The sequence below is a fragment of the Pristiophorus japonicus genome, chromosome 12, assembly GCF_044704955.1.
Source record: "Pristiophorus japonicus isolate sPriJap1 chromosome 12, sPriJap1.hap1, whole genome shotgun sequence".
NCBI classification, from domain to species: domain Eukaryota; kingdom Metazoa; phylum Chordata; class Chondrichthyes; family Pristiophoridae; genus Pristiophorus; species Pristiophorus japonicus.
In genome coordinates this window covers 75,487,229-75,507,469 of record NC_091988.1, presented here as the reverse complement: position 1 = coordinate 75,507,469, position 20,241 = coordinate 75,487,229, and the positions used below count along the sequence as shown (strand labels likewise).

The 20,241-nt window shown below is 44.6% G+C and overlaps 1 protein-coding gene across 2 annotated transcripts in view; it reads right to left on the bottom strand.

Moving 5' to 3' along the window:
- Positions 1-876: 876 nt before the first annotated feature.
- Positions 877-20,241, bottom strand: part of LOC139277342 (monoglyceride lipase-like) — a 63,881-nt gene continuing 44,516 nt past the window's right edge. The window contains exons 4-7 of one of the 2 annotated variants that reach the window (XM_070895690.1): positions 15,821-15,931; positions 13,753-13,842; positions 11,136-11,324; positions 877-1,766 (exon numbers count right to left, since the gene is read on the bottom strand). In XM_070895690.1, coding sequence (XP_070751791.1) covers positions 1,668-1,766; positions 11,136-11,324; positions 13,753-13,842; positions 15,821-15,931 — 489 coding nt within the window. In that variant the 3' untranslated portion in view covers positions 877-1,667. Of the gene's footprint in view, positions 1,767-11,108; positions 11,325-13,752; positions 13,843-15,820; positions 15,932-20,241 lie in introns of both variants that reach the window. The other variant, XM_070895689.1, reaches the window with a different exon arrangement.

The following is a 20,241-nucleotide window of genomic DNA, read 5'->3' as shown; positions in this document are numbered from 1 at the left end:
CCCAACTGTGACAGAGACTGTAATTCCTGTATTGGCCTGTACAGCCACCTGAGAACTCACTTTTAGTGTGGAAGCAAGTCTTCCTCAATTTCGAGGGACTGCCTATGATGATGATTACAACAGTGACTACACTTCAAAAATGCTTCATTGGCTGTAAAGCGCTTTGAGACATTCTGAGGTTGTGACAGGTGCTATATAAATGCAAGTCTTTTTCTCGCAAGCCACTCTGTTGTAACAAGGAGAATGTCCACCCACACCTTCTAATGGCATTTAGGGATTGCTAACAAATGGCAGTCTTGCCAACGATGCTCATATCCTGAGAATCAAAAATAATTCTTGTTTGCAAATAGATTTTTTAGGAGGAAGCAAAACGAGAAACAGTTAATATCTCCCTTAATCTTGAAGACCTGCCTTTTTATAGCACCTTAATATCTGTTAAAAATTACTTTGATGTGCAGCGAGTGACGTTATGTTTGCAAAAGTCATTTTTGACGAAGCAAAATCCCACAAGTGGCAATGAAATGAATTAATCCGTTTTTGGTGGTGTTGGTCGCAAGAGGTCCAATTTTGGCCAGGGTACGAGACAACACTTTGCTCTTCTTCAAATATTGGCAATAGACTTTTCCCTGAGTATGTGGCCTTCATCTCACCCAAAGAGCAAAGTCTCCGTTCGCTCGACCTGGATGATGGGCTTAATCCTGGAGCGTGGTTTGAGCCCACAGCTCCGGATCTCTTGATAAGAGTCCTGCCTACTGAGACAAACTGACACTTTAAATCTACCTCCTTCACCTACCCACAATAAAAGCCACACTGGTGCAGGGGATTCAGTTCATTGTAAATGTGAAATAAAATCACATTCATTAGTCCATTTGTGTTTTTTTAATAGTTGTGGATCAGTGCAGTACAGTCGATAACTTCCCAGGATATAAAATGTCAATATGAGAAAATGTAAGGCTGATGAAAATATTTAAAAGAGGGCAACTCTTTATTCCCTTGTTATTCCTCTTCTTCGTCACCACTATCGCTCACCTCCAGCAGATCAACAGACTGCTCAAATCCTCAATGACGTTTGGTACTGAGGCCACTTCCCTTGATAATCTTAGCAGAGTGCGAGAGAGTTCTGCAGTCTCGCATACCAATGTGTTGGGGTGAGGTACTCCAATAGCAGCTTGGCTGTCGAGGGTCTACCACGGCGGGTAGTGGGTCTTAAGAGGTGACCGTTGCTTGGATGTGAACCTAGTCTTGCCCTTTATCGCACTCCCAATCCATCCACTGTGACATGTAATTCCAATGCTGGGGGAGCCTGTGACTCTGGTCCTGTCCATTGGATCAGGGTAGGAAGAGACGGCTTGGGTTAGCGAGCAGCAGATTGGGACAGAAAAATGTCGATTGAGATCGGGAAAAGTGTTTCTCCACACACACAAACAATGAGTGCACAAGGAAGGAAATAAATCTATTTACGGCTTTCAATGGCTCTGTTGTACCTAATCTTGAGTTACATTTATGCTCCAAAAGTGGCTGAAAAGATACTTGTTTTTTCATGAGGTTTTTTTAAAGCTTTTATTTTGCTAATTAGATGATTTGAAATTGGTTTTATTCCCCTTCCTCCTCCAATCAACACATTCAGCACCAGTATCAATTAAACAGGCTCCTTAAACTTTCCAATTTCATATCCTCTTCTCCAGCCACAATTCCATTATTTGCAACACTTCGTCAATGACTGATGGCATCTCGTTTTGGAGCTCATGAAAACATTGTTCAAAGACCTGGAAGAAATTCAGAAGGGAGAGACGACAGTGACTAAATAGCAACACAAAGATTGTCATTGAAACAATACCTCAGAAATATCTCAATCGTGCTCCACATACGCGGAATTACTTCTCTCGTTATGAAGACGATAAAGGAAGCCATTTTTTCAGCCAGTGTGATCCCCACAACCGCGAATAAGATGAATGGCCCATTAATCTGTGCTTAGTGATGTCGCGTCAGGGAGGAGCGTTGGACGGGATGCTCTGCCACTTTTCAAATGGTGCTACGGGAACCTTACAGTCCCCTCGAACCACTGGAATAGACAGGCGGGACCTTGATCTAACATCTCATCCAAAGGACCGTAAACACTGGCATAGACGTGTTGGGCCGAATGGCCTGTTTCTGTACTGTACATTCCATGTACCTCACTGGAGCATCAGCCTAGATTATATTCTCAAGGCTTCAATCATCACCTTGTGGCTCACGGGTAAGAGTGCTATCAACTGAGCCTTCATTATGACTGTACTGAGTCTCAAATGATTTGGGGCATGTCTCTTTTTTTTAGTTTGGTGCATTTTTTAGTGTGATAAATTTCTGACTGTAAAATCAAATGGGATGGATTCTACATGCACCGTAAAAGCGAACAGCGCTGGCAGGGAGCCGTGCAGAAGCTGCAGATGAGTGAAGGAGAGAAGCTGGGCTGGGCTCTGCTGACCGGCTGTCTGGTGTCGGCTATCAGCAGGGGACCCCGAGGCTGGCTGGCACTGGGTCACTAACACCATTCACGGACTGGGCATACATAGAAACATAGAAAATAGGTGCAGGAGTAGGCCATTCGGGCCTGCACCGCCATTCAATAAGATCATGGCTGATCATTCATCTCAGTACCCCTTTCCTGCTTTCTCTCCATACGCCTTGATCCCTTTAGCCGTAAGGGCCATATCTAACTCCCTCTTGAATATATCCAATGAACTGGCATCAACAACTCTCTGCGGTAGAGAATTCCACAAGTGAACAACTCTCTGAGTGAAGAAGTTTCTCCTCATCTGAGTCCTAAATGGCTTACCCTTTATCCTTAGACTGTGACCCTTAGTTCTGGACTTCCCCAACATCAGGAACATTCTTCCTGCATGTAACCTGTCCAGTCCCGTCAGAATTTTATATGTTTCTATGAGATCCCTTCTCATCCTTCTAAACTCCAGTGAATACAGGCCCAGTCGATCCAGTCTCTCTTCAAATGTTAGTCCTGCCATCCTGGGAATCAGTCTGGTGAACCTTCGCTGCACTCCCTCAATAGCAAGAACATCCTTCCTCAGATTAGGAGATCAAAATTGAACACAATAATCCAGGTGAGGCCTCACCAAGGCCCTGTAAAACTGCAGTAAGACCTCCCTGCTCCTATACTCAAAGCCCCTAGCTATGAAGGCCAACATGCCATTTGCCTTCTTCACTGCCTGCTGTACCTGCATGCCAACTTCCAATGACTGATGTACATGACACCCAGGTCTCGTTGCACCTCCCCTTTTTCTAATCTGCCACCATTCAGATAATATTCTGCCTTTGTGTTTTTGCCACCAAAGTGGATAACCTCACATTTATCCACATTATACTGTATCTGCTATGTATTTGCCCACTCACCTAACCTACCCAAGTAACCCTGCAGCTTCTTAGCATCCTCCTCACAGCTCACACCGTCACCCAGCTTCGTGTCATCTGAAAACTTGGAGATATTACACTCAATTCCTTCATCCAAATCATTGATGTATATTGTAAATAGCTGGGGGCCCAGCACTGATCCCTGTGGCACCCCACTAGTCACTCTGAAAAGGACCCGTTTATCCCGACTCTCTGCTTTCTGTCTGCCAACCAGTTCTCTATCCATGTCAATACATTACCTTCAATATCATGTGCTTTAATTTTGCACACTAATCTCTTGTGTGGGACCTTGTCAAAAGCCTTTTGAAAGTCCAAATACACCACACCCACTGGTTCTCCCTTGTCCACTCTACCAGTTACATCCTCAAAAAATTCTCGAAGATTTGTCAAGCATGATTTCCCTTTCATAAATCCATGCTGACTTGGACCGATCCTGTCACTGCTTTCCAAATGCGCTGCTATTTCATCTTTAATAATTGATTCCAACATTTTCTCCACTACTGATGTCAGGCTAACCGGTGTATAATTACCCGTTTTCTCTCTCCCTCCTTTTTTAAAAAGTGGTGTTACATTAGCAACCCTCCAGTCCATCGGAACTGATCCAGAGTTGATAGACTGTTGGAAATGATCACCAATGCATCCACTATTTCTAGAGCCACTTCCTTAAGTACTCTGGGATGCAGACTATCAGACTCTGGGTATGTATCTTCCTTCAATCCCATCAATTTCCCTAACACAATTTCCTGACTAATAAGGATTTCCTTCAGTTCCTCCTTTTCTCTAGAGCCTCGGTCCCCTATTATTTCCGGAAGGTTATTTGTGTCTTCCTTCGTGAAGACAGAACCAAAGTATTTGTTCAATTGGTCTGCCATTTCTTTGTTCCCCATTATAAATTCACCTGATTATTATGACTGCAAGGAACCTACGTTTGTCTTCACTAATCTTTTTCTCTTCACATATCTATTGCAGTCAGTTTTTATATTCCCAGCAAGCTTCTTCTCATACTCTATTTTCCCTCTCCTAATTAAACCCTTTGTCCTCCTCTGCTGTATTATAAAATTCTCGCAGTCCTCAGGTTTGCTGCTTTTTCTGGCCAATTTATGTGCCTCTTCCTTGGATTTAACACTATCCTTAATTTTCCTTGTTAGCCACGGTTGAGCCACCTTCCCCATTTTATTTTTACTCCAGGCAGGGATGTACAATTGTTGAAGTTTATCCATGTGATCGCTGAATGTTTGCCATTGTCTATCGACCGTCAACCCTTTAAGTATCACTCACCAGTCTATTCTAGCCAATTCACGTCTCATACCATTTAAGTTACCTTTCCTTAAGTTCAGGACCCTAGTCTCTGAATTAACTGTGTCACTCTCCATCTTAATAAATAATTTTACCATATTATGGTCACTCTTCCCCAAAAGGCCTCGCACGACAAGATTGCTAATTAGTCCTTTCTCATTACACACACCCAATCTAGGATGGCCAGCTCCTTAGTTGGTTCCTCTACATATTGGTCTTGAAAACAATCCCGAATACACTCCAGGAAATCCTCCTCCACCGCATTGCTACCAGTTTGGTTAGCCCAATCAATATGTAGATTAAAGTTGCCCATGATAACTGCTGTACCTTTATTGCACGCATCTCTAATTTCTTGTTTGATGCTGTCCCCAACCTCACTACTGCTGTTTGGTGGTCTGTACACAACTCCCACTGGCGTTTTCTGCCCTTTGATATTCCGTAGCTCCACCCATACCGATTCCACATCATCCAAGCTAATGTCCTTCCTTATTATTGCATTAATTTCTGCTTTAACCAGCAACGCCACCCCACCTCCTTTTCCTTTCTGACAATCCTTCCTGAATGTTGAATACACCTGGATTTAGAGTGCCCAACCTTGGTCATCCTTTCGCCATGTCTCCGTGATGCCAATTACATCGTATCCGTTAACTGCTACCTGCGCAGCTAATTCATCCACCTTATTCCGAATAATCCTCGCATTAAGGCATAGAGCCTTCAGGCTTGTCTTTTTAACACACTTTGCCCCTTTAGAATTTTGCTGTAATGTGGCCCTTTTTGCTTTTTACCTTGGGTTTCTCTGCCCTCCACTTTTACTTTTTTTCTTTCTATCTTTTGCTTCTGCCCCCATTCTACTTCCTTCTGTCTCCCTGCATAGGTTCCCATCCTCCTGCCATATTAGTTTAACCCCTCCCCAACAGCACTAGCAAACACTCCCCCTGGGAGTGGATGTGGTGTATTTTGACTTTCAAAAGGCTTTTGACAAGGTCCCACACAAGAGATTGGTGTGCAAAATTAAAGCTCATGGTATTGCGGGTAATATACTGATGTGGTTAGAGAATTTGTTGGCAGACAGAAAGCAGAGAGTCGGGATAAACGGGTCCTTTTCAGAATGGCAGGCAGTGACTAGTGGGGTGCTGCAGGGTTCAGTGCTGGGACCCCAGCTATTTACAATATACATTAATGATTTAGATGAAGGAATTGAGTGTAATATCTCCAGGTTTGCAGATGATACTAAGCTGGGTGGCGGTGTGAGCTGTGAGGACGATGCTAAGAGGCTGCAGGGTGGCTAGGACAGGTTAGGTGAGTGGGCAAATGCATGGCAGATGCAGTATAATGTGGATAAATGTGAGGTTATCCACTTTGGTGACAAAAACATGAAGGCAGAATATTATCTGAATGGCGGCAGATTAGGAAAAGGGAGGTGCAATGAAACCTGGGTGTCATGGTACATCAGTCATTGAAAGTTGGCATGCAGGTACAGCAAGCAGTGAGGAAGGCAAATGGTATGTTGTCTTTCATAGCTAGAGGATTTGAGTAAAGGAGCAGGAAGGTCTTACTGCAGTTGTACAGGGCCTTAGTGAGGCCTCACCTGGAATATTGTGTTTAGTTTTGGTCTCCTAACCTTAGGAAGGACGTTCTTGCTATTGAGGGAGTGCAGCGAAGGTTCAACAGACTGATTCCCGGGATGGCAACACTGACATATGGGGAGAGACTGGATCGACTGGGCGTGTATTCACTGGAGTTTAGAAGGATGAGAGGGGATCTCATAGAAACATATAAAATTCTGACGGGACTGGACAAGTTAGATGCAAGAAGAATGTTCCCGATGTTGGGGAAGTCCAGAACCATGGGGCATCGTCTTAGGATAAGGGGTAAGCCATTTAGGACTGAGATGAGGAGAAACTTCTTTACTCAGAGTTGTTCACCTGTGGAATTCTCTACCGCAGAGAGTTGTTGATGCCAGTTCATTGGATATATTCAAGAGGGAGTTAGATATGGCCCTTACGGCTAAAGGGATCAAGGCGTATGGAGAGAAAACAGGAAAGGGGTACTGAGATGAATGATCAGCCATGATCTTATTGAATCGTGGTGCAGGCTCGAAGGACCGAATGGCCTACTCCTGCACCTATTTTCTATGTTTCTATGAGTCTATGTAATGCATTTTGGGAGGGCTAACAAGGAAAGGGAATACAGATTAAATGGTAGGATACTGAGAATTGTAGAGGAACAGAGGGACCTTGGAGAACATGTCCACAGATCCCTGAACGTAGCAGGCCAGGTAGATAAGGAGGTTAAGAAAGCATACGGAATGCTGCCTGTATAGGCATAGAATAGAAGAGCAGTGGGGTTATACTTAAGAACATAAAACATAAGAAATAGGAGCAGAAGTAGGCCATTTGGCCCCTCGAGCCTTCTCCGCCATTCAATAAATTTCCACCCAATCTTTCCTTCAACGACTGTCTGTCCCACCTTTGACAGAGACTGTAATTCCCGTATTGGACTGTTCCGTCACCGAGAGTGGAAGCAAGTCTTCCTCGATTTCGAGGGACTGCCTATGATAATGATGATGATGATGATGGCTGATCTGATCATGGACTCAGCTCCACTTCCCTACCCGCTCTCCATAACCCTTTACTCCCTTATCGCTCAAAAATCTGTCTATCGCCGCCTTAAATATATTCAATGACCCAGCCTCCACAGCTCTCTGGGGCAGACAATTCCATAGATTTAAAACCCTGAGAAGAAATTTCTCATCTCAGTTTTAAATGGGCGGCCCCTTATTCTAAGACTATGTCCCTTAGTTTAGTTTCCCCTTTGAGTGGAAATGTCCTCTCTGCATCCACCTTGTCAAGCCCCCTCATTATCTTATAAGTTTCAATAAGATCACATCACTTCTGAACTCCAATGTGTATAGGTCCAACCTACTCAACCTATCCTCATAAGTCAACCACCCTCATCTCTGGAATTAACCTAGTGAACCTTCTCTGAACAGCTTCCAATGCAAATATATTCTTCCTTAAATACGGAGACAAAACTGTACTCAGTACTGCAGGTGTGGCCTCACCAATACCCTCTATAGTTGTAGCAGGACTTCTCTGCTTTTATACTCTATCCCCCTTGCAATAAAGGCCAACATTCCATCTGCCTTACTTGCTGTACCTGCATACTAACTTTTTGTGTTTCATGCACAAGGACCCCCAGGTCTCTCTGTACTACAGCACTTTCCATTTTTGCTCCATTTATGCTTGAACCTTATAAAACACTCGTTAGGCCACAGCTGGAGTACTGCGTGCAGTTCTGGTCACCGCATTACAGGAAGGACGTGATTGCACTTGAGATGGTACAGAGGAGATTTACGAGAATGTTGCCGGGTGTGGAGAATCTAAGCTATTAGGACAGATTAGATAGGCTGGATTTGTTTTCATTGGAACAGAGGAGGCTGAGGGGAGACCTCATTGAGGTGTATAAAATTATGAGGGGCCTATATATAGTGGATAGAAAGGGCCTATTTCCCTTAGCAGAAGGTTCAACAACCAGGGGGCATAAATTTAAAGAACTTGGTAGAAGGTTTAGAGGGGATTTTCGGGGAAATTTCTTCATGCAGAGTGGGTCTGCAACTCACTGTTTGAAAGGGTGGTAGAGGCAGAAATCCTCAACACATTTAAAAAGTACTTGGATGTGCACCTGAAGCGTAACCTGCAGGGTTACGGACCTAGAGCTGGAAAGTGGGATTAGGCTGGATAGCCTCTTGTTGGCCGGCATGGACACGATGGGCCGAAATGGCCTCCTTTTGTGCTGTAAACTTCTATGATTCTATCATTATAATTGCTTGATGTATCTGCATGTTAACTCTGTGTTTTCTGTACGAGGACAACTAAATCTCTCTGAACATCAACATTTAATAGTTTCTGTTCATCCGAACTGGGTGTTCTGCCCAGTTCTGATGAAGGATCATCGATTTTAAACGTTAACTTTGTGCCTCTCTCCACAGATACTGCCTGTAAGGGATATAGTGTTGTAGCAGGCAAAGAGCAGACAGATAAGTGGTCACAACACAATGCTGAAGGTAGTGAACTAATCAGTATTAGGAGGGTCTGTGGAATCGGTGATGGTATGGATTATAATTGCCAATTGTATGTAACACTTGCTTATGTATGTAAAGCAGACTTAAAACGAATTAAGCCTGATGGTTAATGAACCATCCTTAACCTTAACAAGTCAGTAGATGTTAGCAGTTGCATAAACATAACATTTTGATTCGAAGTCTCGGAGGAAGAGAAAAGAAAGCCAGTATTTTGGAACAGTTACTTCAGGCGTCATATAGACTAAGGCAAAGTGCACATCACTGAACAAACACAATTAACATATGAGGGGAGATGGACAATTGCATGTACCACTCACAACCAGTCTGATAAGAGACGACAAATCAATGTAACTTCACTGATAGCAGATCTATCGATGATTTTGTAGGAGGGTAGCCCCCCTCAAAAAACTGTATAAATTGTACTTGAAATCTCTTGTACTTTGAAGATTCCACGATTGAACTTTCCCTTGCATTTGCTCAAAATAAAGCCGGTTGAAATGAAGGTTTCGTTTGTTTGATCCCGTGGTCGTTATACCGAGGGCGAGGGTGAGGTGTCGATTGCCTGTAACAGGTAGTCCGCCTCAAGGATGAGAAGTCTTCCCTTTACCCCAACAGAAAGGGCAGGTGTCAACTTCCTATATCAGGTAGTCCGCCTCGAGGGAGAGAAGTCTTCCTTTTACCCCAACACTGCCTGACCTGCCAAGTATTTCCAGCATTTTCTGCTTTCCAGCATTCGTAGTATTTTATTTTTGTTTAATAGTTGCTCACCATTTATAAAATATTTTGTTTGTCCATTCTTCTTACTTCACATTTTCCCACATTATACTCCATCTGCCACCTTATTGCCCATTCAGGTAACATGTTTATTTCCTATTGCAGGCTTGTTGTGTCCTCCTCACAGCTTACTTTCCCACCTAGCTTTTTATCATTAGCAAACTTGGATATATTAGACTCGGTCCCTTCATTAATATAAATTGTAAATAACTGAGGCCCAAGCCCTGATTCTTGCGGCACCCCACTAGGAACAGCATGCCAACCTGAAAATGACCCGTTTATCCCTACTCTCTGTTTTTTGTCCGTTAACCCATCCTTTATCCATATTACCCCCAACCACATGAGCCCTTATCTTGCATAACAACCTTTTACATGCCACCTTATCGAATACCTGTTGGAAATCCAAATATATTACATCCACTAGTTTCCCTTTATCTATCTTGCTAGTTACATCTTCAAAAAACTCTAATCAATTTGCTAATGACGGTTTCACTTTTATAAAACCATGTTGATTCTGCCTGATTATATTATAATCTTCTAAATGCTCAGTTACCACTTCCTTAATAATGGATTCCATTCCAATTTTGTTTGATAATGCTCCTGTGAAACACTTTGGGACAGTTTACTATGGTAAAGGCAGCATATAAATGCAAATGATTGTTGTTGACCAAATTCAAAAAGTGTTACAAGGGGAATAAGGGGTTATGAGGAGCGGGCAGGGAAGTGGACCTGAGTCCATGATCGGATCAGCCATGATTGTATTAAATGGTGGAGCAGGCTCGAAGGGCCGTATGGCCTACTCCTGCTCCTATTTCTTATGTTCTTATGGTATGCAGACTGTCTGGATAATGGAGCCTTGAGAGACTCTGGGAAATCATTGTAAACACCAGGTGCTGTTTGGTACCATCCGTCTGTGTAACCACAGGAAAGAGATAATGGAAAATTACAGAAAGTGGTTATTTTTGTCAGCAAGAATGTTCTAAATGACAGTCCATGAGACCGACCAGGGTTCAGTTCACATCATCAGGACATAAGAATTAGGAGCAGGATTAGGCCATATGGCACCTCGAGCCTGCTCCACCATTCAATAAGATCATGGTTGATCTTCGCCCTCTACTCCACTTCCTGCCCAATCCTCCATATCCCTTGATTACCCGAGAATCCAAAATTCTATTGATCTCTGCCTTGAATATAATCAACATCCACAGCCCTTTTGGGGTAGAGAATTTAAAAGATTCACAACCCTCTGAGTGAAGAAATTCCTCCTCATCTCAGTCTTGAAAGTCGGACTAGAAGAATGGGAACAGTAAGTTGGTGGTTTATTAACCTTTCAGTGTTCACAAAGCAGGAGAATCTGCCGTACTAAGTTTCGAATTGTATTGCTGATCTAAACGTCGTATCTGTGAAGCTGTACTGTCTTAATGTTAATAAAACCATTAGTTAGAAAAGTTTAAAGTTTTGGTTGATCTCACATCTGATCACCCTAAAGAGTTAAATATCTTATAGCAGTTTGACCTGGACATTTTATTTTTAGAGAAAAATGCATCACCTTAAATGTCTTGTCCTGGCTGCTCACCTTCCCGTACATGATGTAAGAGCCCCTGATGTCGGACAGTGAGTCTGCATCACCATGTAAAATCAGAATTGGTGTCGTGATGCTGGGGAGTAGTTTCTCGATCTTGGTCAACGCATTTAACACCTCAAAAGCAAAACTCACCCTCACAGGTCCATGGTAGACGAGAGGGTCAACTATGTAGTTACGTACCTGCAAGAAGCAAAACACTTTTCATCACAAGTTGTGTCTTCAACAGAGGAACAATGCGAATCATTTGAAACCAAAACGGGAGAGTGATTGTTATAATTTTTTTTTAAAATTGAGATACCTTGGCAGAGGCACAAGAGTGATAAATGTGCTGTACATTCTATGTAATTCTATGCAACCAAAGACGTACTGGGCAGCCAAGTTTGGAATCTGATCGTTATAGAAATTGAGTTAAATTAGAAGAGTCATCTAGACCAGCAGGATGGATGGGAAGAGCATCAGGCATGAAGCAGTCAGAACAATGGCAATCGGACAGCCAGATTATGAGGTGGGTAGATGTAGGCATAACATTGGGAATTGGGCAGGCAAGAATGGCAAGGTAAATGCACTGCTCCTCCATTTTGTTCAGCAAAAGCTTCACCTAACTTGGCATTTACACCTCAGTATTGACTCCGGCTTTAACTCAGCGAAGACCTTCTCTTCACCTCAGCCTCAGCACCATCTCCACCCTCAGGCACCACTAACTGCAACCTTGCAGCACTTGGAGGAGAAGTCACTGATCCTGGCTCTGAACAGCCCTACCCTGAGAACTCACTTTTCCTCGAATTCTGGCCACTTGTAAATCTCATCCCCTTTCCCCACCATTGGCAGTCATCAGCTGCATGGGCCCCACACTTTTGAAACTCCACCTTGCTAAGCACATCCACCTCTCCATCACCCTCTCCTCCTGTGACAAGGCTTTCGGTCACTCCTTCGAATGTCCCCTTGTTTGGCTTGGTGTCATTTTGTTTTTGTGTTTATGCTTCTGTGAAGTTCTTTCACATTAAAGCCACGATATAAATGCAGATTGTTGTCAATATCATCATCAGATTGGGCGCTGGTGTTAGAGTAAGGCTGCATTTACACTATAACAGCAGTATTGACGTGAAGCAGAACCATTTCAAGCCAATGCTACAGTTATAACGTAAGTGCTGCAAGAACTCGCTGGTTGCAGTAATCTACAATTTCTCTCTCTGTTGCAATCTTTCTTGTGCATGTCTTTCTATGTTATTAATGCTATTACAGCCAGTGCTTCTCTTGTTTCTCCTCAGCTCCAAATATTCAACCCTACATGGTCTATTGTGCTCATGGTTTCCCAGGGTCTCAAACTGTGGAACTTCTTGCCTCCCTTACTCTTCAGTCTGCAGCAAGGAATTTCTCTCCGGGCATTACATGTAAGGAGGCGGTGGGTTAGTTTTGATTCATTTGATAGAGGTGATCTCATTGAAACATGTCAGATTCTGAGCGGGATTGACAGGGTAGATGCTGAGAGGCTGTTACCCCTGGCTGGAGAGTCTAGAACTAGCGGGCACAGTCTCAGGATAAGGGGTCGGCCATTTAAGACTGAGATGAGGAATTTCTTCACTCAGAGCGTTGTGAATCTTTGGAATTCTCTACCCCACAGGGCCGTGGATGCTCAGTTGATGAGTATATTCAAGGCTGAGATTGATAGATTTTTGGATTCTAGGGGAATCAAGGGATATGAGGATCGGGCGGGGAAGTAGAGTTGAGATTGAAGATCAGCTATGGTCTTATTGAGTGGCGGAGCAGGCTCGAGGGGTTGTATGGCCTACTGCTCCTAATTCTTACATTCATATGTGAGTTTCAACTCGTGTGCTGCAGTGTTTTCTTTTTTATACTTATCTGGGGAAGACCAGCAAAATGTGCGCTTTTATACTGTTTTTCATAATGCATTTAATCCCTCAGAAAGCGAGGGTTTGGTAACATTGAGTTTCCTTTCACTACCTGATGTGGTTTGGTATCACTCTCGCCTCTGGCTCAGAAGTTTGTTGGCTCTTACACCAGGTCTTGAGTACATAATCTAAGCTGACACTCTAGTGGAGTACTGAGGGAGTGCTGCAATGTTGAATTGTCAGAGATGTTACCCTTTGAATGGTACACTAATCCGGGATGGATCCATGTTCACGTATCTGTTAAAGATCTCAAAGCAGCGAGCTGGTTGTGAAAATGTGCAGCTTACTACTCCAGAAAGCCATAGATTCAGTATCAATTGATATGTTTTAAGATACTTGCTTGGGAAGTCAGGGTACTAGGGAATGTGGAGAAAAGGCAGGAAATTGCGAATGTAAAACTTAAGATTAAGAGTTGCCATGGCCAACAAAATGGTGGCGCAGGCTTGATGGGCCGAATGGCTGTTCCTATATTTGCTTTGGATGTAACTTGGGAAGTTTTACTACATTAAAGGCGCTATGTAATGCAAGTTGGTGTTGAGAGAAAATGCCCCTCTGCGTAATAGACTCAATGTAGTGGATTAAGTGAGGGAGGCCGTCAAAGTGTCGGTGAAGAGTTCATGAACTCAACCAAGTCTTCACACAGAATCTATTAAATTCTTTATTCAAATAGGAGAAGAAAAAAGTAACAGCAAACCCACCTGGCTTTCATCTCTTGATGTCAAACGGGGATCTATGTATCCCATGGGTAAATTTGGCAGCACGTGATACATAACTTTGGCCATGAACATCTAGAGTGAAGAAAGCAAAGCAAGTCTGGGTAAGTCTATGTTGTTGTTTGGATGCTATTGCCCTCGAGAAGGTGGAGACAAGAGGAAGATGAGAGTTAAAGGGTATATCTATAAATTAGCGCCCCTGGTTCAGAATGCATGTCAAAAATGAAGATCATTGATACACTGGATTCTCCATCCATCAGGATAAAAACTTCTGAGTGGGGGTGGGGGTGGGGGAGTGGCGGGGGGAGGGGGGGTGGGGATGGTGGGGGCGGGGGGGGGGGTTGGCCTTGATCTCCACTGGAACTGTGCCCTGGGAAAGAAAATTCATGGAGGGAAAAATAGTTCAAAGACCTGAATGGCCTTTTCTTGTTGCTGTTTCTTAAGCTGATAAAATCTGTTACATCTCTAACTTTTTATAGTTCTGACGAAAAGTCATCGACCTCAAACGTTAACTCTGTTTCTCTCTCCATAGACGCTGTCTGACCTGCTGAGTATTTCCAGCATTTTCTGTTTTTATTTCTTATGCTGTTACGGGTCGGGAATTTAAGTGAAGAGGAGAATTTAACAAAGGTAGGCTTGCTTTTGTTTAAAAAAAAGGAGAGTTTGAGGTTAGAAGGACAACTGATAAAAGTCGACACGGGAAAATTGATTAAAGTGCTAGTGGGGGCATGTACTTAAAGTGAGAAAGTTAGGAGTGTGAAGAGAAGTCGGACAGAACTTCTTCATCCAAAGGGACATAGATTTATGGAATAGGGCGGCAGGGTAGGCCAATGTGTCAGCTAGGCTCAGGTAGTGGCCAAGGCAACACTGACAACACACACATCTTGTAGATCCAAACCTCACTTTAGAACTCTGGCACATGATCTCAGCTGTCACACCTCATTCAATACTGAGCGAGTGGATTTCAGGTGGGTGTTTAAGATCTCGTGGCGCTATTCAAAGAAGAGTTGGGGAGTTCGCCCAGTGTCCTGGCCAAATTCCTCCCTCAACTATTACCCAGGCCCTGCCCCACTTTTCTTTGACAGACAGGCGACAAGCCCCACCCGGGCCTCAAATCATTCTGCCCACGTGGTGCCGAGAAGCAGGACCTGAGACCCGAGACTCTGCTGATTCCCTCGTCGACTCGCTCCCCTCAGGATTTGCTAGGCCCAACTCTCTGACTTCCTCCCGCTCCCGGGACTCACTCGGCCTGCCGATTCCCACTCCTACCCTGTCCCCTTACCCCCCCACACCCAAGTCTTGCTAGGCCAGACTCTCCGACTCCCTCCCTCCCCTGGGTGTTATGTATGTTAACTGGGTTTTACCTGCCACCGGAGGGCGTGACTATCGGAGACCTAATGGTCACTGGCAGACACGTGCAAGCCGTGTATATAATGTTGGCAGCCATGTTGAATCCTCACTTTGAGAGTAAATAAACTGGAGTACGGTGAACTAGCTCATCGTACTTAGCCTCATGGAATTATTCAATACTTAACACCGGGACTCGCTAGGCTGCCGACTCCCCCCCGCCCCGTCCCCAAGACTCGCTAGGCCAATCAGGCCTCCCGCTGAGCTGTGAGCCCCAAGCCTCCGACCGGGCCCCAAGCCTCCAGTGAGCCGTAAGTCCCAAGTGGCGGTGGAGGGAGAGCGGCGGTGGGCGGCCGGGGGGGGGTCGGGGGGAGGCGAGGATGCACTTGTGCTTGAAGAAGGCACTTTGGCTGGGGGTGGCATGCACTTGGACTGGGGTACAGGATTTTGGCTGGCCCTTGCTGTCTTCTGGGGATCTCTGTCCTCTGTCGCTTCAGGAAGTCAAAGTGGATCGAGTTACAATTTGGCAAGTCAGTGAGACCTTGGGATGGACAGATCCAGTGACACATTCCTGTGAAACTTCAGAGTATGGCTTATCCTCCAAGGGGTCCCATTGGAATTGGTGAAAATTGTGCCGGGGCAGTGAGATGAAAGAATTCTTTTTATGAAGTGTTCAGAGCGTTTGAAGAGTCTGCTGTACTTTTACCTTCAGAGGCGTTGCTGACTCGGGATTCATTAACAGCAAGGGTGCTATAAAAATTGCTCCAGCAATGTCTTCTGGTCTGTCGTGTAATATGTAGATTGCCATCAATCCTCCCTGAAAGGTAAGAGGAGACAGAGTTACGATAACAGCGCGGTTAGGCAAAGCCCTTATTAATCTCAGGTGGAGATATTATAGCTCAGTGTGCGAAGGTACTGCTCAATGTAGTACAAGGCCACACAGCTCGGAAGGGCCCAGCTGTGATTCCTGGTCCGTACTGGGACAATCTCGGCCAGGGCAGCAATTTGATTCAGTGGTGGGTGGAATTGCCGTTGGGCGGCTGAGCGAATGGGACGATAGCGCCTGTTTTAACACCACGCCCATTTAGCTTCTCCCCAATGCCAACTTTCATTTATATAGCACCTTTAACATAGTAAAACATGAGCATAATCAGACAAAACTTGAAACCGAGCATCATAAGGAGATATTGGGACAGGTGACCAAAAGCTTGGTCAGAGGTAGGCTTTAAGGAGGAGAGAGAGGTAGAGAGACGGAGAGGTTTAAGGAGGGAATTCCCGTGCCTAGGTAGCTGAAGGCACGGCCACCAGTGGTGGAGTGAAGGAAGTGGGGAATGGATAAAAGGCCAGAGTTGGAGGAGCGCAACGTTCTCAGAGGATTGTCGGGCTGGAGGAGATTACAGACATAGGGACTTAAGTTCATGGAACAGAAAATCGGGTGGAGTGCGCTGGCTGCTGATGTGTTTTTGCCTGCTTTGCGCTGCCTTCCTGGACAAATTTCACCCCCGCTGACCCAGGGTAGAGTCAATTTGGCAATGACTCCTGCAGATGCTGATCATCTTGCTGATCCAGGGGTGTTACACGTGGCCAGTGACCCTCCCTTACGTCTGATCCTGATCACTGTGGGTGCCAGGTTTAACCCCTGGCCCACAGTGACTTTGCTGCTACTAGCTGTGGGGTGTTAATGTAGGTCAGAGCAGCCTTGGACAACCCTGCTGAGAGATCGGCAGAGGCAGAGTTTGGCAACTGCATTCAAGATACCATTCTTCAGCTCAATTAAATGCTTTCAGGAGATGGGGAAAGAAAAGTGGGGGAAAATATTGGCACAAAATGGAAGACTTTCATACGTTGCATTACTGGAGTAATAATCCAGAGACATGAGTTCAAATCCCACCTCAGTAGTTGGGGAATTTAAATTCAATTAATTAAATAAATCTGGAATAAACAGCTAGTAACGGCCATCAGTAATGGTGACCATCAAACTACTGGATTGTCGTAGAAACCCAGCTGGTTCACTAATGTCCTTCAGGGAAGGAAATCTGCCGTCCTTACCCATTCTGACTAAAGTGTCAGCTGTGGCTCAGTGGGTTCAAGTCTCACTCCAGACTTGATCACATGATCGTTATTGAAATGTATCCTGTAGTGTAAATCTGCTCCATGTAATACCCTTATTTGCACAGTACTACATGTAATGTGATTTAAGGTTTGTACTAAAGTGTACATTGAAATGAAATGCACGCTAGTGCATATGGAACTGCTGTCAGCATCCAAACGAATTGCATGGAATTGCTGACCGCAAGGCACTGAACTATTTTCCAATGTAGTGTGAAAATTTTATATGAATAAAGTATATTTTTTGAAAAAAAACTAAAAGCAGTGCTGACTGCAGCTGCACTGTCGGAGGTGCCGTCTTTCAGATGAGACGTTAAACCGAGGCCCTGTCTGCTCTCTCAGGTGGATGTAAAAGATTCCACGGCACTATTTCGACGAAGAGCAGGGGAGTTATCCCATGTCCTGGGCCAATATTTATCCTCAATCAACATAACAAAGAAACAGATTATCTGGTCATTATCACATTGCTGTTTGTGGGAGCTTGCTGTGAGCAAATTGGCTGCGGCTTTTCTCACATTACAACAGTGACTACACTCCAAAAGTACTTCATTGGTTGTAAAGCGCTTTGAGACATCCGGTGGTTGTAAAAGGCTCTATATAAATCCAAGTCTTTGTTTCTTTCTTATATATGACCCACAGCAATGTGGTTGACTCTTAACCATCCTCTGCCATTCAGTTATAATCAAGAAGGTAGCTCACCATCAACTTGGCAAGGGCAATTTGGGATGGGCAATAAATGCTGGCATAGCCAGTGACGCCCAGATCTCACAGTGTTTGCTCATGCTAAAAATAAAATGGTTTCCCGTTTGGTACTGGAGCCGGCTTCTAACGGTGCAACACGTTCTGAGGGAGTGCTACACTGTTGGCGGTGCCGTTAATGCCCGGTTCAGGAGTGGGCATTGAAGACCCAGTGACAGTATTTGAAGTTTTATAGCAGCGAGTGTCTTGGTCAACGTTCCTTCCTCAAAACAACGAAAAAGAAATAAAAATATAGGTCACCCATTTTGCACTGCTGCTGGTGGGATCTTGCTGTGCACAACACGGTGCCGGTGAGATCTTGCTGTGCACAACATGGCTGCCTCATCTGCCTACATACCAAACAGTCGCTGCACTTCAAAGTCATCCGCTGTGCATTAAACACTTTGCAAAATTTGCAATGAGGGTAGTGCGGATGATGTAGCGTATATGGATTTTAGCAAAGCTTTTGATAAGGTTCCACATGGCAGACTGGTCACGAAAGTAATAACCCATGGGATCCAGGGCTAAGTGGCAAGTTGGATCCAAAATTGGTTCGGAGGCAGGAAGCAAAGGGTAATGGTCGATGGGTGTTTTTGTGACTGGAAGGCTGTATCCAGTGGGGTTCAGCAGGGCTCAGTACTGGGTATTCCTTGCTTTTTGTGGTGTATATCAATGACTTGGACTTCAATGTTGGGGGTATTATTAAGAAGTTTGCAGGTGACACTAAAATCGGCTGTGTGGTTGATAAGAAAGAAGAAAGCTGCGGACTGCAGGAAGATATCAATCAACAGGTCAGGTGGGCAGAACAGTGGCAAATGGAATTTAATCCGGATAAGTGTGAAGTAATGCATTTGGATAGGTCTAACAAGGCAAGGGAATACACATTAAATGGTGCAACACTGAAATGCGTAGAGGAACAAAGGGACCTTGGAGTGCACAGATCTTTGAAGGTAGCAGACCAGGTAGATAAGGTGCTTAAGAAGATATATGGAATACTTGCCTTTATAAGTCGTGACATGGAATACAAGAGTTTATGTTTGAACTGTATAAAACACTGGTTACGCCACAGCTGGAGTACTGTGTGCAGTTCTGATCAAACATTGCAGGAAAGATGTAATTGCACTGGAAAGGGTACAGAGGAGATTTACAAGGTTGTTTCCAGGACTGCAGAATTTTGGCTCGGAGGAAAGATTGGCGATGCTGGGTCTGTTTTCTTTGGAACAGAGAGGGTTAAGGGGAGACCTGATTGAGGTGTATAAAATTATGAGGGGCCTGGATATAGTGGATAGGAAGGACCCATTTCCCTTGGCAGAGGGGTCAACAACCAGGGGGCATAGATTTAAAGTAATTGGGGGGAGGTTTAGAGGAGATATGAGGGGAAATTTATTTACCCAGACATCGGTGGGGGTCTGGAACTCTGCCTGAAAAGGTGGTAGAGGCAGAAACCCTCACCACATTTAAAAATACTTGGATGTGCACTTAAAGTGCTGTAACCTACAGGGCTACGGACCAAGGGCTGGAATTCGGATTAGGCTGGATAGCTCTTGGTCGGTCGGCGCGGACATGATGGGCCGAAATGGCCTCCTTCCTTGCTGTAAATTTCTATGATTCTATAATTTGCGGAATGATAAGGCACAAGATATAAATGCATGTCGTTCTTAAAGTTGTTGACAGAAGGAATTAAATCCTCACTCGTCTGCTTCCCTCCCTCAAGTCCCATTCCCCTTTATGATCACATTGTACTTACAGCACAGAATCAGGCCATTTGACCCAACAGGTCCATCCTGGTGTTTATGCCCCACATGAGCCTCCTCCCACCCCTCTTCATCTCAACCCTACCAGCATAATGCATAAAATATAGAGCGTCAATTCTATGAGGATTAACAGACTGCTTGATAGGACAGTGTAGAGGCAGCTTTACTCCACATCTAACCCGTGGTGTACCTATCCTGGGAGTATTTGATGGGACAGTGTAGAGGGAGCTTTACTCAGTATCTAACCTGAGCTGTACCTGTCCTGGGAGTGTTTGCTGGGATGGTGTAGAGGGAGCTTTACTCCGTATCTAACCCGTGCTGTACCTGCCTTGGGAGTGTTTGATGGGATAGTATAGAGGGAGGTTTACTCAGTATCTAACCCGCGCTTGTCTGACATCCAGTTCTGGATGAGCAGAAATTTTCCCCAATTAAATATTGGGATGTGCGAAGCCATTAGTTTCGGTCTCACCACAAACTCTGTTCCCTAGCCACTGACTGACTCCATCCCTCTCCCTAACTATTGTCT